Raw genomic sequence first — 15,755 nt, 5'->3', positions numbered from 1 at the left:
AGTGGTCCCCACTGAGCATCATCCCAACTGCCATCTCCTATCTTAAACCTTCTACAGCTCATCTAGCATTCTGGCTGCTAGATAGGATATTTACATTTGTTTCAGGAGTATGGTATTATTCTTTCTAATGTTTACAATACCTTTTATGTGTTGAATCATCATTTTATTCATTCCTTAGAGTCCAAAGCTGTTTAAGCTTTGGCCATGTAGATGTTTTTGGAGGAGGATAAGGACTGGCCTGTCATGGTCCTGATTGGTCCCTTCCTCATAGCAGCAAGCACATGGGTGCACACCCTGTTTCAGGGCCCAGGTGACTATAATGCTTAACCTTCCCCTTTGTGTATAGGGGATGTTTGTTTATCTGTTACAGGGTTCAGTAGTTTCACAAACTTTTTGCATATCAATGAAAACTTTCTTAAGTGTGTGGAGTTTTGGATTTTCTGTCAGTTTCTAAAGGTTTGCTAAATTCTGATTAGGAAAAGGCCCCAGGGTACCTTGAGTTAGAGAATTCAATAATTTATCAGCTGGGGAAGTTTGGCCAAGTTACTTTAAACCATGGTTTTAAGTTCTAAAAGTAAGGTTCCCAGATGAGCAGCATCAGCAAGCCCTAGGAGCCCATTACATATTCAAATTCCTGGGCTTTATTAGAGACCTGAATAAGGCACACCAGTGGGACCATCCATCCCTCCCTTCCCTCTTCCCTCCCTCCATCCGTATCTAACAAGTTCTCAGTAGGATACGGAGGAATACTTGATCCGAGAAACATTAACTAACTGACTGCAATATTTGTTTGTTTTTGAGACAGGGTCTTTGTAGCCTAGGCTGGCCTCAACAGCCCAGTGTGGTAGCAATCCTCCAGCCTCGGCTTCCTCACTGCTGGGATTTACAAGTCACACACCCAGGTTCAGTGGAATTTCTTAGCCTCTGATGCACAGCAGAGCTGCTTAAGGAGCTATTTAAAGTAACAGTGCAGGGCTCAGTGGACAGTGCTTGTCTGGCATGTGTGAGGTCTTTGATTCAATCCTTGGCTTTTCAAAGAAAAATAAGCACAAAAAACAAGGGACAAGACAAATTCCACAAGGTAAAAGCAAGCCATTTTTCAAACACCAATGCCTCAGCTAATGCCTCGTTCCTGCTTCAACTCTAACACTCTGGAATAGTACCAGAGACAGGATCTTTCAGCTTATCCCATATAGCCAGGTTCAAAGCCTCAACTCCAAACTCAAGTTCTTGTATAAAACGGGACAATAATAGCCATAGGGCTGTTGTAGAGTTTAAGTGACACAGTTCTGGAAAAACTGTGGAGTACCTAGCAAATGATAGAGCTTGGCAAATGATTGCTCTGACCTTCAAAGAGCAGAGTTACATCATCAGGCCATAAAAGAGCACAGGCTACAGATGTAGCTTGGCAGTAGAGCATTGGCCTAGTATCAAGACCCTGGCTACTAGCCCCAGCACTGCTGAATAACCAAATGCACACTGGGGACTTGACATCAGGTATTGAGTCATTGAGGTTGTGAATCTGAGTTTGGCAGACCACGCCCTTTATAGCACTTACTAATGTTTTATGGTTACGTCTAGATCTTGTTCATGCTGTTTATTTTACACTTTTCTTTATGCTTGTGAAAAATGGGTCTGGTGACGAAGGATTTAAAATTATCTAGGTGTTTGTAGATGTCTGATTTTGGGCATAAGATCTAAGCCTCAGGCTCTTCTAAAATGGGGATACTTATCACGGAACGAAGGAAGGAGTTAATGAGGTATAGGATCTACAATATACAAAGTCCTGTATGTGATGACTGCTCTAAGAATGTTGGCAAACTTGCATTCATTGTTGTCAATGCTTAGGAACTCATTCCTATGCAAAGCAAAATTCTCTTTTGTCTCTATAACCCTTTATTAAATATTTGTATTACTGCATTTTTAACTAGTTTGGTGCTTAATGCATTGGCCAGTCCTCATGGACACTTAGGAGCCTTTTAGATTACTTTGTATCCTCTCCAAAACTTTCAATCTCTCTTTAGAATTGTTTTTTATTCTATTCTATTTATTTTTATGTATTTTCTGAGCATGTATGTCTGTGTACCATGTATGTGCCTGGTGCTTATAGAGGCCAGAAGGGGGTGTCAGATCCCCTGGAACTGGAGTTACAGAAGGTTGTGAGTCACTATTTGGGTTCTGGGAATTGAACTCAGGTCTTTGAGAAGAACAGCCTGTGTTCTTAACCTCTGAGCTCTCTCCAGCCCCCTGGTTTTATTCTCAATGGGCCAGTCAGTAGTTTTCTGTTTTATTTTTAAAAAGATATATATTTATTTATTGTTTATTTATTTTAAATAGGGTCTTATGCAGCTGGTCTAGAATTCACTATGTAGACCAGGCTGGCCTCAAACTCACAGACTGTTTCTGCTTCCTGAGTGCTAGGATTAAAGAAAGACCTGTTATACTCACCTCTTAACTTAAAAAAAAAAAAAAAAAGGAAGACAGGATTGGAAAGCTCCTTTCCTATTCTTGCTTGCTTGCTTCCTTGCTGGCCTTGAACTCAAGAGTTCTGCTTGCCTCTGCCTTCCAAGGGCTGGGAGTAAAGGCGAGGACCACCACCACCCAGCTAAAACATTTTCTTGTTATCTGTTGTTCCTGAAGTTTGTTCTTAGCTCCATCTCAGACTGAGCTTTAAATTTAGTTAACTTCAGGAGCTTTAGTGACAATATGTGAAGAAAGATGAAAAGTGGAAAAAAGTGGAATTGTAAGTTTGCTTTTTTTTATCTTAGAAGATGCAATAGCCGGGCGGTGGTGGCACACGCCTTTAATCCCAGCACTTGGGAGGCAGAGCCAGGCAGATCTCTGTGAGTTCAAGGCCAGCCTGGGCTACCAAGTGAGTTCCAGGAAAGGCGCAAAGCTACGCAGAGAAACCCTGTCTCAAAAAACCAAAAAAAAAAAAAAAAAAAAAAAAAAAAAAGATGCAATATAAGTAAAAGCATTAAGTACATTTATACAAATATACATAAGTACGTGTGTGTGCACACGTGCACGCATGCTGTTTTTGAGACAGGGTCTCTGTATATAGCCTTGGTAGGCCTAGAACTCACTATGTAGACCAGGCTGGCCCAAACTCAGCGATCTGTCTCTGCTTCCCAAGTGCTGAGATTCAAGGTCCGTGCCAGTGCCCCCAGTGCTCTGCACTAGAGAACCTTCTTTCCAGGCCCCTAATTTAGTACAATATCACCATGATTTTACAAAGAGGTTCAGTACCTGTACCAAAGGCTACAGTAAGCAAACTACATAACCTCTCAATTTTTGAATGCAAAGCTCAGCCTTCTTACAACACTACACCAAAATCCATGGTAAAATCCCCTATGCACACTAAGTACCAAACATCAGAAGGAAAACGCAATAGTTTAGGTTTTGGCAAGAAGTCTAATGATAGCAATGTAGTTAGTCTAAATGTAAAGTTGGTTTTTTTCCCTGGTTGTATTTATCCTCACTGGACTCTGGTGACTGGTGCCCGGAATCGCATTGCCTCCTGTGGCATCTACGTAATTCTTCCTTCCCATCCTACCTCTCCACAGGTCTGCAGCAGTCCATTGTAGGCGTCTTGAGTTGCAAGGGGTTTACTCCACCAGTTGGTTTTCGGGCAGTTTATGTGAAATAGATCCCAGCTTGTGTCTGGTTTTCAGCTTGTGGCAGTGGTGCACTGATCTACTGTGGGGCTGTCTTAGTCACTGTCCTACTGCTGTGACAGACACCATGACCAAGACAACTCTTAGGAAAGAAAGCATTTAACTGGGGGCTGGCTTACAGTGTCAGGTTTAGTCCATCATCATGGTGGAGTGTACAGTGCTGGAGCAGTAGCTGAGAACTACATCCTGATTTGCAGCCCAAGGGAGAGAGAACTGGACCTAGCACTGGCTTTTGAAACCTCAAAGCAAACCCCCAGTGACACACTTCCTCCAACAAGGCCACACCTCCTAATCCTTGAAATCCTGTTTCATTCCTTGGTAACCAAGGATTCAAATATATGAGCCTATCAGGGCCATTATTCAAACCACCTCAGGGGTGACTGCCGATTCAGTATCAGCCATTGCTAAGGCTCCCTGCAGCCTCCCTGCAGCCTGAGCTCCTGAAGCTCATCCATCAGTTAGCCAGGAGAGATTCTGCTTTCTGCCTGAGGTCTGAGATCAACATCTACTGTAGTTACCTGCGCACACATCCTCTTAGGTCTTCTTAGTTCCTCGATTCAGGGCTTCTTTAAAATTTCTAAAAATATTTTCTGTGTACTGGTGTTTTGCCTGCATGTATGTATGTGCACCACATGTGTATTTGGTGATCCCCGAGGGCATCCAATCCCCCCAAAACTTGAGTTAACATGTGGGTGCCGAGAACCAAACCCAGGTCCTCTACAAACCAAGTACTCTTAACTGTTATGCCAGCTCTTCAGCCCTGGGGCTTCTTAAAAAGTTGGAGTCATCACAGCTATCCCACGTTCAGGCTTCCCTGTTTTCCACGTCAGTGCCTACCCTGGTGCAGCTGTACGGCCGCCAGCTGCACTTTCTCTAAGCACATTCCCGAGCTCTTGCATTACTTTGTGACAGCAGCAGAACTCACACGATCGTGGAGTCCATATCTATTCATTCTATCACCTCACAACTATTATGAGCCAGGCATATGGCAGGTACTCAGTAGAATGCGGTAAATGAATGGATTCTGAACCTTCTGTTTGAGTTCAATTCTATCAGACACAAATCACCCAATTTTAAGTACCCCCCCCACGCGCCAACAGGCTATATAAGCACTAGCCATCCCATCTGGATTATGCATGTTTAAAAATAACATTTGTCTAAACATATGCACTCCAGTTCTTACTAGTCCAGGACTCACTCCACGTTCAGGGAATGAAAATCCTATCTAAAGTAGCTGCTCTGTCTACTCTTGCCTCTGTACTTTGCTTTTTGACCAAGAGATTAAAAAGGACTTTACCATGACATATACCATCCTCTTTTTCCTATTTTGAGACAGGGTCTTGTTAAATTGTCCAGTCTGGCCTCAAACTTGCTGTCCTACTTAAGCTTCCCAAGTATTACCACATCATAGAACTTGCCTCGTCTGTCTATGTCCTTATGGTTAAACATGAGCCAGTCAGTGGTCTCTTTTCAATGTTTGGAACAAGAATTTCTTCTTCTTCTTCTTCTTCTTCTTCTTCTTCTTCTTCTTCTTCTTCTTCTTTTTTTTTTTTGTTAGAGACAGGGTTTCTCTGTGTAGACCAGGTTGGCCTTGAACTCAGATATCCACTTGCCTCTGCCTCCCAAGTGCTGGGATGAGAGGTGTGTGCCGCCGCCGCCGCCACCACCACCGGGCCAAGAATTTCTTCTTACCTTAGGGCTTTTCAATCTTTCTTCACTTCCAACACTTTCCTCATTATTTTTCTCTTATTTATCCTTTGTCTCTAGTTTAAATATAATTTCTTTTTTTCTTTAGGAAGGTCTCTACATTTCTTAATGTGGTTTTGCCAATATTTCCAGTTATCTACCCACTCACCATCTCAAAAAGTAGTTTTCTTCATAGCATTTAATACAATTATAGATAATTGCATTAAATATATGTATTTATATTAGACTCTTCTATAAGACTTCAAGTTCCATGAGCTAAAAACTACCACTCTATTTACCAAGGCCCCAGTACTTGTATATACTAGGCATTCAATATCCGCTTTTCCAGAAAGCTTTTAAGCTCACTGAGGCACCTTCAAAAGAGTAAGCTTGAAGGTGAAGACAAAGGCTTGAATGGTCAAAGGTTAGGGCTGGGTGGGGAAGTAATGGAGGAATAAAGAAAGTACAGGATGCTATTTAGGGGGGGTTCCCCCTGCTCCAACCGCAATATTCCACTCCCCTCTTGAACAAATCGCTAAATAACAGTTTATTCATTCCATTAGAAAAGGAGGTAAACTTTAGATTACAAAACCAATGTAAATATAATTTTGAAGAATTAGAATATCTTCAAGAAACCAGTTACAGCTTAACTGAAGTGCATGAAAACATGGGGTTGATGTCTACTGAGGAAGGTCACCTTCCTCTAATATGTGAAAAGTTAACGAGATACACTTCCTTAGTCACTGAGGAAGGAATTTCCTTTCTTGGTGAGCTGATACTATTTCTTCTTTGTAGCTCTTTTCCCTTCTCCTTTCCTTGGTTTCCCCTTTCCACGGAGCTTCTTTAGACGTCTTTGCTCATCCATAAAATCCTGATGCTCATCTCTGGATGAAGAAGGAGAAAGAAAAAACAAAATCAACCAGCTATGTTTATCACTCAGGAGAAGTGCCAATCTCGAGCTGTCCTCTTAGGCTGTTGAGCAGGGTTTTCAGGGCATGTGCTTAGTTTGGTGAACAGAAAGTCTACCCAACATATAGACTGGTTAGGTTGTAAGAATTCAGATGTCAATTTTCCTTCACAGACACAATACCACAAAGAGTAGTAAACTTCCAGGTGAGCCCAGGTAAACCTACGGAACTATGAGATACACCACCCAACATTTCCCTATATTAAGGCTAAACACCTTGGGTTAGATTCCCAGTATTAAAAAAAACTAAAAAGACTAAACATCGAGGAGTAAAACTTGGACAATAGCAGGTGGATCTCTGTGAGTTCAAGGCTAGCCTGGTCTATAGAGTGAGTTCCAGGTCAGCCAAGGCTACACAGAGACACTCTGTCTCAAAAAACAAAACAAAACAAAACAAAACTTGAGTATTATTTTCGGTAGCTGCACAGAGATTCTGATTGCCCTAGGAATTAGTGTCTACTAAAACCGGGCAGTTCTCCAGAACAGTCTGCATGGCAGTGAATGTCCCACACAAGAAGACTGTTGGGAAAGGCTGAAGCAGATGGAAGGCAAATCAAGACAGGCCTTGTAGGAGTCAGAGCAGCCAGGACTAATTATACACGTGGACAGTGCAGAAGGTGGAGACAGCTACAACTGTATTAAAATGTCTAACTACCCAAAGAAAGTGCTTAAACATGGAAGCCACGGGACCCATGGAAACCTGGCTTTAAAACACAGTCCATGAGACATGAGTGCTGAACTTTCCTCACCTGTAACAGGCGGCAGTAATGGCGTATGGATTGAATATACATTATTTAATGGATTTCATAGAATAGACTAAATATATAAAAAAGGGATGCTTTGCTGGGTCTACCTAAGCTATTTTTTTTAAAAGATTGATTTTAAAGAATGTGATATCTCATTCCATGAACATGATGGACTATTATAGCACAGACCTCTTTGAGATTAGCTATGACTGACAAATAGTTTTCAACATAACCATAATTCATCTAAAATAGATGTTAGATCATGTTGAAACTCTGTTGCCCAGGGCAAAAGCCCTGTTCTTTAGCACAGCACTCCCAGACCCCTGTGTCCTGCCTCCTGTCTCCCAGTTGTTCCCTTAGCCCAGACTATTCCTGGGCCATTGCAGGTACACTCCGGCCCCAGGAAGAGTGGCCTTTGTTCACTTTTGCCTCTGTCCCACAAGCTCTACCCCAGGTCTCACCAGGTCCACTCACAACCTCAATCTCTTCTATGGGGCTGACCCTGACTGCCCTGTTTAAGGCTGTTAGCATGCCCGTCCCCAGCTCACCACAGGCCCTGTCAGCACTCTGGATCCTGCTTAGCTAGTTCTGCCTCCCCCCACCCCCAGGATGTTCGACATTGTCACCAAACATATCATATTATTTGTTACATCATTTTCCCATTCTTCATTCCCTCCCTGTTTCTGTCTATCATCAGACAGAAAACTCTACAAAGGCTGCTAGCACAACACAGCAGCTTGTTAACTGAGTGAATCAACTGTCTTGGTTGATTATATTTCCCTCCCTCTTTTGCAGGCCTTTACATCAGACTTTATTGAAGGGATGTCTACATTTATCCTCTCTGATGCTACAGATGGCCATGCATTGGAGGCATCATTTACCATAACTACTGAAAAAGCACATAAAAATAATTTTGCTTCTCAATGAACAACTAAGTGCTTAGTATTTTTTCCCTTGTCCCCACAGATAGCTAGGTCTTTGTTCTTCAAATAAATGGAAGACAATATCAAGCAGACATATTAAAATTGTTGAATGTAATTTTGTTAGGGGTTATAACCTTCCACGGGATCTGGCTTCTGATATTTTATTCTGGGTCATAATAAAATTAGGTTTTATTTTCTGCCAAGACTAATGGCAAAGGAGATAGTCCCTAGCAATTCCAGACACTCAAAAGTAGGCCATGCATTGTAATCTCTAATAATGTATTCACTTAGAATGTCCATTTGTTTTGTTCACTGCTGTTCCTTTAATGTCCATCTTAAATGCCCGTACATGGAAAGGACTTAAAAAATATGCTGGATAAATGAATGTACCAACCTTTAGCTCTCTGGAATGAGTATCATGCTGTGCTATTTATTTTATATTACAATGAATGGTCCCACGTTAATAGTTAGGTCCAATTAAAACATGTTATATTTTAAAGATGGTATGCAATTCAGTTTTATGGGATCTTATTGTTTTAATTCTTTGTAAGGGGCATTTATTAGCTTGGAAGTTTTCTTAAATTTTTTTTGAAGAAAAATGGCCATCTTGGTATTTTATTTTATTTTTTTTTCTACAAGGAAAGCACTTGCTTCTTAGACCTATCAAACATACAAAACACAGTATTAAGAGTTATGTGATTTATAAATTACCATTAAAAGTAACCTACAGCTTATCCAATCAAAATTTATACCAAAGACACAAAATAAAAATGCCAGAAGTGAGGGGGAGGAGTGAGAATGTCAACAAAACTGCCACCAGCAGAGAATGGAGGCCCCTACACAGCCAGTAAGAGGCAGCTCAGGTGTGGGGCAGGCTTCTGTTCATCTGTACCAAGAACTAGCTGCTCTAGCAATCATGCTGCTTGTGGGGGTTGATTCCTCATCATTTTGGCCCACTCCCTATTCCCATCCTTTTTAGAGCACTCTTAAATTAACGAACAATAGCTCAGTACAATTTGATGCAGGTTATACTTTAGACATAATTCCAACAAGCTATATTTTTGTTTGTTTGCTTGTTTATGAATCAAGGCAATTTTGAAAGAGCACCTACCCCTACACACTATACCTTTTGATGTACCTGGACTCTCTCTTAAGAGCCACAAAACTGTAGGGAGAGACACGCTAATTGTTTTCCTTTGCTGATCTGTTAACACCACCTCGAACAAAGCCCTGTCTTTTTTCCCTCTCCTCACCTGTAAAGGCCAAGGAAACGGAGTGTGCCCATGAGCGCAAAATACGTGTTGTGATTTGGATACCAGTCATAAGTCTCTTTCTTTTTGGCCAAGGGCTGTTCACTGAACATATTCACCACTTTCCTGGACTTTGAATCAGTAGGCCTGGCCACTTCACCAAAGATCCGGGCACTCAGACGAGACATACGCAGTGCATATTCTGAAAGTGAAGCCATTTCTTAGGCAGCGAGGAACAAGATTCCCTACAGAAAAGGAGATTAATAGGTGAGCGTGAGAAATTCTGCACTTATCTAGTAAATATTGTAAAAAGTGAAATACAGCAAGCCACCCAAGAATTATTGTGTACCTTTGGCAAGATCTGCCCTGGAGTTGTGACATCTCCACTCTATAGCTACTTCTTTCCTCACACTTGTGGTTTTTATATTTGTGTTATGGCACTATGTTTCTTTGGTGTATTACCTTTCTTACAATTTGTGATTCAATGGGTTATTTACTTGTCGTCAAGTTTACTTATTTGCAAGCTGGATGAAGGGGTCAGGGAAACAAGTTATTCTGCTATAGCATAGTTATTATACCTTTAGAAACAACCACCCAAGCAATCTGCAAATAAATATGCTGACTGCTTGCCATCTAAAGGTGTAATCATGGCAGAGAAGTAATTATGCTGTTGTCTTTATTATCAGTCCTTTGAACACTGTTCTCCTCAAGGGCACCAGATGGCTCGGAGAACTGCTAATGAGTTATGAGGTCATTTGGCCTCTAGGTTACTGGATTGAATTCTGCCTAGCAACTGAAAGCCATTTGGGAAAAACAGACAGTAGTTCTATAGAAACAAAATTCAACAGCTCAAATAAGGATCATCAGCTCAAATGATCTGTTATCCATGAACAAAAGTCACCTAGGAATTAGGAGGCTATTTATCAGCCTTAATGCAAACCAGCTCAAAGTAACTTTTTCTTTAGAGGCACAGAATGTTGAAACAGGCATAATAATAATAACTAGGGTATTAAAAAATTATAGCTAATAGACAGAAAAAAAAAACCCCACATAATGGACATGTAAAAATCAAGAATGCTTCTAGGGGCTGGAGAGATAGCTTGCTGCTCTTCCGGAGGATAGTTCAGTCCATAGCACCCGCGATGGACTGCTCACAACTGCCTCAAACTCCAGCTCCATGGGAGCTGATGCTTTCATTTGGCCTCTGTGAGCACCACACTTAAATGGCATGGATTCACAGACACAGGCATAATAAAAAGTAAAAAATATTTACCACCAACAATAAAAAGAATGCTTCTGGTAGAATAACTATGCCATCTCATTCTAGGTCAGATAAATGGGCTATTGGTGGCAGAATATGCCAATTTATGTGAAATTTTCATGCCAAGATGAAAATCCTCGCTGGCTAAAAGACTATTTGGGGAATAGTTTGGCTAAGAGGGAAAGGAGCTGGCTTTCAAACATAAAAAGGCATAAATCGATCTGAAAAAAACTAATGGGAGAACTATACCAAAACCTCTCAAGAAGGGTGCTAAAATAAAACAGCTCCTCAGAGTTTTGCACATCACTTCTGCAAAGCAAAGTCTGGTTCCAGCAAACTAATACCTCAAAAATAAAAATGCCAGTAGAGTGTGGGAAGAAATAAGAATGCCAATAAAACTGACTGCCACCTGCAAAGAGGTCCACACACCTGCTAAAAGACAAGACAAGGTGTAGGGCACCTGATAAAATTTCAAAACAGTATTCACAAGAAACAAACTCAGTTTATTTGAGAAAGTTTTAATGCTATTTCAACATCCAGAAACAGAACAGAGGTTGACCTCAAACCAACTGTAGAATGTCAGCCTCAAACCATTTACCACCTTGAATGCCAACTAGATGATCTTGGGCCAGCAGTGCCCCCCAAAGGCTAGCAAGGGGAGAAGAGTCAGACTGGAAGTCCCATTCAACTGAATCTGGGGTTCACTTAGCTTTCCTTGCTCTTCCATTTTCACACACTTCTCTGCCATCTCTTGTTGGGCCGTGTGGCTGCAGAGAGATTTGGGCTGGTGCTATAGGAATGAGGTTTCATTTTGATCAGGGAAAAAAATGTCATTACTGGTTTAACATCTAAGTAGACAATAATGACCAGTGTCGCCGGGCGTTGGTGGCACACGCCTTTAATCCCAGCACTCGGGAGGCAGAGCCAGGCGGATCTCTGTGAGTTCGAGGCCAGCCTGGGCTACCAAGTGAGCTCCAGGAAAGGCGCAAAGCTACACAGAGAAACCCTGTCTCGAAAAACCAAAAAAAAAAAAAAAAAAAAAAAAAAAAAATGACCAGTGTCACAATCCTCCTGGCCTTGCAGATGTCCAGAAGTCTTCAGAAGCAGCCATGTTTCTATGTGTGCTTTTTTCCTTAAACACAACTTTATAACAAACAAATTGTTTCTGCCCTTTTTTCATTTTGCTCTCTTAATTACAGTATAGTATCAGAATAGGTTTCCACTGTACTTGCATAAAATTTCTGGAGATTCTTTAAAGCAGGATAGGAACTATCATTTCACTACAGCATTTAAAAGAAAATACATTCTGAATTCCCAATCACTTTATTTTTATTTTATTTATTTAATTATTAATTTTTTTTTCTTTTTTTTTTTTTTGCGAAGTGTACTCATAACCACACTACACTTTATTTTTAAATAGAGGCTACGGGATGAGACCTGGCCTTGCACCCTGGCTCCGTCATGTAGTCTGTTCTGAACTTTGCCTGTCTAAATCTGGCTTCCCCTTTTCTCTGAAAAGAAAGGTTGGAGGAATGTTGTGAGAAGGAGGGCAGTGATACTCAGTAAATGGTAACTCAAAAAAAAGAACAGCCATAAACCTCTTTGACAGCTTGGCGTTTAGTGCTCACACAGACATACTTGTTGACTTCTTGTCTGAGAGAGTGCACATGTCACACACAGTTACACTTGATAAAATTTCAGGTGTAACTGTGTGTGTTTGTTACCTGAAAGGACACCTTCATTTACAAAGCCTGATGAGGGTGGTGGGGCAACCAGCACCCTGGTAACCCGACAGACAGGAAAGGGAGGAAGGGACGCTCTAGAAACAGCCAAAGCCATCAAAGGATGCTAAGGTAACGCCATACTCACTTTGTATTGTAGCAGACAGGTGGGATATATAACCTGTAATAAGATCACATTCGAATCCATGGCAACACAGACAACAAAACCCAAGTCTTAAAATGACGAAGTCTTTATGACAAAGACCCGAGTCCCTGACTCAGCTGCACTTCCAGCACCATGGCTTTAGTTTCCTTCCACAGCACAGACACACATCATAGTAAATGACAGAGGAACCTGGTTAAAACAACTACTAAACAAAGGATGTGCTTTGTAAAGAAAGCTTTAAAAATTGCACTCATTGACTTTGTGCCGTGGTGTATGTATGCATGCATGTGGGCACGCATGCACTACAAGACACACGTGGAGGTAAGAGGACAATGCATGGGTCTCCGTCACATGGGCGCCTGCTATTTTACTCAGGCCATTAGGCTTGATGGCAGCGTCTTTATCCATCGAGCCATCTCACTTGTACTGGAAATGTACAAGTCCAGACAAACACACTAATGAACCAACACAGGCCAGGGGTGGCCTTGAAACCCAGCACTTGGAAGCACAGGCAGGCAAATCTCTGTGAGTTCAAGGCCAGCGTGTTCTAAGTAGAGTTTTAGGTCAGCCAAGGCTACATGGTGAGACCTTGTATCAAAACAAAAAACACAGGCTAAAAAGGATTATTTTCTGTAACTACTGGTCCTAAGACTGACACATTGCTATTTTTTCCCCCTTTTCTAACTTTAAATAAGAAAGAAAGATTGGGCCCGAGAAATGGCTTAGCATCTTCACGTGCTGGCCACCAGGCCTGCGCTGAGTTGGATCCCTGGAGCTTACATGGTAGAAAGAGAAAATTGACTCCCCCAAGATGTCTTCTCACCTCAGCATGCCTGTGCACACACAAATACATGTAAAATAAAATTAAAAAATTAGGATTTCTCAAGATCTTAGCATGCTTTCTTTCTTCTGTTTTTTTTTGAGCTAGGGTTTCTCTGTGTAGTTTTGGTTTCTGTCCTGGATCTCACTCTGTAGCCCAGGCTGGCCTCGAACTCACAGAGATCCGCCTGCTTCTGCCTCCCGAGTGCTGGGATTAAAGGTGTGCGCCATTGCTGCCGGGCTAGCATGCTTTCTTAAAGGATTTCAATTTTATAACTTTAAAAAAATCACACTAAGTCAAATAATTTACATGTCAATTAATTTTAATTCATATAAAATTATCCTAGGAGTTGCATAATAGTGTAAAAAATTTTAATTTTTAAACATTTATGTGTGGGTGGATCTGTGTAAGTGCACGTGAGCTCAGTGCCTGAGGAGGCAAGATGGTGTTGGAATCCCTAGAACAGTGGTTCTCATCCTTCCTAAATGCTTCTTCATGCTGTGGTGACCCCAAACCATAAAATTTAGCTGCTACTTCGTAACTGTAATTTTGCTACTGTTATAAATTGTAAGTATCTAATATGTGAACCCCAAGGGCTCACAACTCACAGGTTGAGAACTACTGCCCTAGAACCGTGTTATAGGTGGTTGTGGGCCACCTGACATAGGAACTTGGGTCCCCTGCTAGAGTAATATGCACTATTAACTGCTGAGCCATCTCTCCAGTCCCCCAAATTAGTCCCTTTGAATTGTTATGTTTCTTTAAATGTGAATGAAATAAAAATACAATGTTATGGAGAAAAGAATTGTTGAAAATGAGAAGCAAAACCAAATTACTAAAATATATCAAGCAAAACACATTAACTCCATGTCTTAAAATCCAGAATTCCTTTATCTTTTTCCTTTGGTGTAAAAAGGCAAGTTTCTTATCTTTCTGATGGATTTTTATTTTTTCTAGAGTGTTGGCAGGTATATGTGCAGGTCAGTGGTTAACATCAGGTATCCAATTGCTCCCTACCTTGTTTCCCCAGTAAATGAGGTTTTTTTTTTTTAAACGTGGGTACTGGGGATCAAACTCAAGTACCCATGCTTGCACGGTAAACACTTTACCCACAGAACCATTTCCCCAGCTTCTCCATTCGATTAAAAAGATCAATTCTGGTTCAGTAACTGGCTTTGGATTAGGTTTACTTTTATCTTTTTTAAAGGTGAAGATGACGGTGGAGTTAATGTCGATTAACGCTGCTGTCAATCACTTTGTAAATCACTTGTATGAGATGTGCATTGTGTATTTTCCCGGGAGGAAGCTTTCTTCAGTTCCTCAGATCTTTTTTTTTTTTTTTTTTTTAATTATTTTTAAAAAGAATATGAACTGGCCTGGTGATGGTGAAACACGCCTTTGATCCCAGCACTCGGGAGGCAGAGGCAGGCGGATCTCTGAGTTCGAGGCCAGCCTGGTCTACAGAGCAAGTCAGATGGTCTCCCTGAATTGTGAGACTGAGGCAAAACTGCAGGCATGGTGCGTGTCCAGTCACGACCCAAGGAATGCACACGTGTTGTTACTGGGAAGCAACCTAATCAGAACGAGCATTTACAAATCGGCACCAGTCATTTTACCGGGTCACAGGGCACGAACGCCACTGAACAGATACTAACTTTATTTCCGTTCAGCGTGAACAACTTCTCTTCTCCGCTGTCAGATTCGGTCCCTCTCAGGTGACGGAAGCTGCAGCGGTGTCATATATTTTCCCGACTATCATTTTGATTGCATTTTAAAGACTAGTGACAACGTCCTGCACCTTCCCCGCGAAACTGTGGAGGGCGGGCCAACGGGGAGAGAGGAAGTGCATGCTTGGCTAGTTCAATTCCCCACCGCACGCAGGCGAAGGCCAAGGGTGTTTGTGGGGTACGCGTGGGACGTCCGGGCGGGGCCTGACGGACTCGCCTGGATCCTGGCAACCCACCGGGCGAGCGACCTGCGCGGCCAGCACCGCCGCCACCCTCGGCGGCGACCCCCGCCGTCCGCGCGCCTTACCTGCGCCTGACTTGCTCGCGCGCGTTCCGGAAGGTCCGCCCCCCCCCCGGCCGGCTCCCTGCCCCGGAGAGCAGGAGAGAGGCGGAAGCTCCGTGGCTAGAGCGGAGCAGGCGGACATCCCGGAACCACTATTGTTTCCGGGGGCGGGGCCGCGGGTGACACCTAGCGGTCGGGCTCGCTCGGAGCCGAGGGCCTCGGCCGGAGAGAAAAGCTGTGTGTGCCCGTGTGGTTCTGAGAGCCGGCGAGGCTTGGCTTTCTCGGAGGGTGCTGGAGGCTTCGCAAGCTTCCTTGTGTGGAGAATGGCCACCGAGCTGCGTCCCTCATCTCTGAAGCTGCGTGCTCTTTGAATAAGTGCAGTATTTTTTTTCCTTTCTCCTCGTTTTCTTTTCATCGAGCTTATATGCCCTGTGCGCCCCAAAGATACTAGTTGATGCTGGGTCGGAGTCTTGTTGACCCTCTTAGGAAAATTCCTTTCTGTTAGTCCAGGGGTTATCTTTGGAGCTG

The 15,755-nt window shown here is 42.4% G+C and overlaps 1 protein-coding gene across 1 annotated transcript; it reads right to left on the bottom strand.

Annotated features, from left to right (window-relative positions):
* Positions 1 to 5,884: 5,884 nt before the first annotated feature.
* Positions 5,885 to 15,275, bottom strand: Mrps33 (mitochondrial ribosomal protein S33). The gene is made up of 3 exons (XM_028881655.2): positions 15,252 to 15,275; positions 9,253 to 9,494; positions 5,885 to 6,247 (listed from the first exon to the last, which is right to left on the bottom strand). The coding sequence occupies exons 2-3, from the start codon at positions 9,465 to 9,467 to the stop codon at positions 6,142 to 6,144; spliced, it is 321 nt and encodes a 106-aa protein (XP_028737488.1). The 5' UTR covers positions 9,468 to 9,494; positions 15,252 to 15,275; the 3' UTR covers positions 5,885 to 6,141.
* Between the last annotated feature and the right edge of the window lie 480 nt (positions 15,276 to 15,755).

Source organism: Peromyscus leucopus, chromosome 3 (assembly GCF_004664715.2).
Source record: "Peromyscus leucopus breed LL Stock chromosome 3, UCI_PerLeu_2.1, whole genome shotgun sequence".
NCBI lineage: Eukaryota > Metazoa > Chordata > Mammalia > Rodentia > Cricetidae > Peromyscus > Peromyscus leucopus.
The sequence above is the reverse complement of the archived record's forward strand: the minus strand, read 5'-3'. Positions and strand labels throughout refer to the sequence as shown.

Coding starts and splice junctions, on each gene's coding strand:
- Mrps33 (XM_028881655.2), bottom strand. CDS start 9,467: ATGGCTTCACTTTCAGAATATGCACTGCGTATGTCTCGTCTGAGTGCC. Junction 6,248..9,252: donor CGTTTCCTTGGCCTTTACAG/GTGAGGAGAGGG, acceptor TTCTTCATCCAG/AGATGAGCATCAGGATTTTA.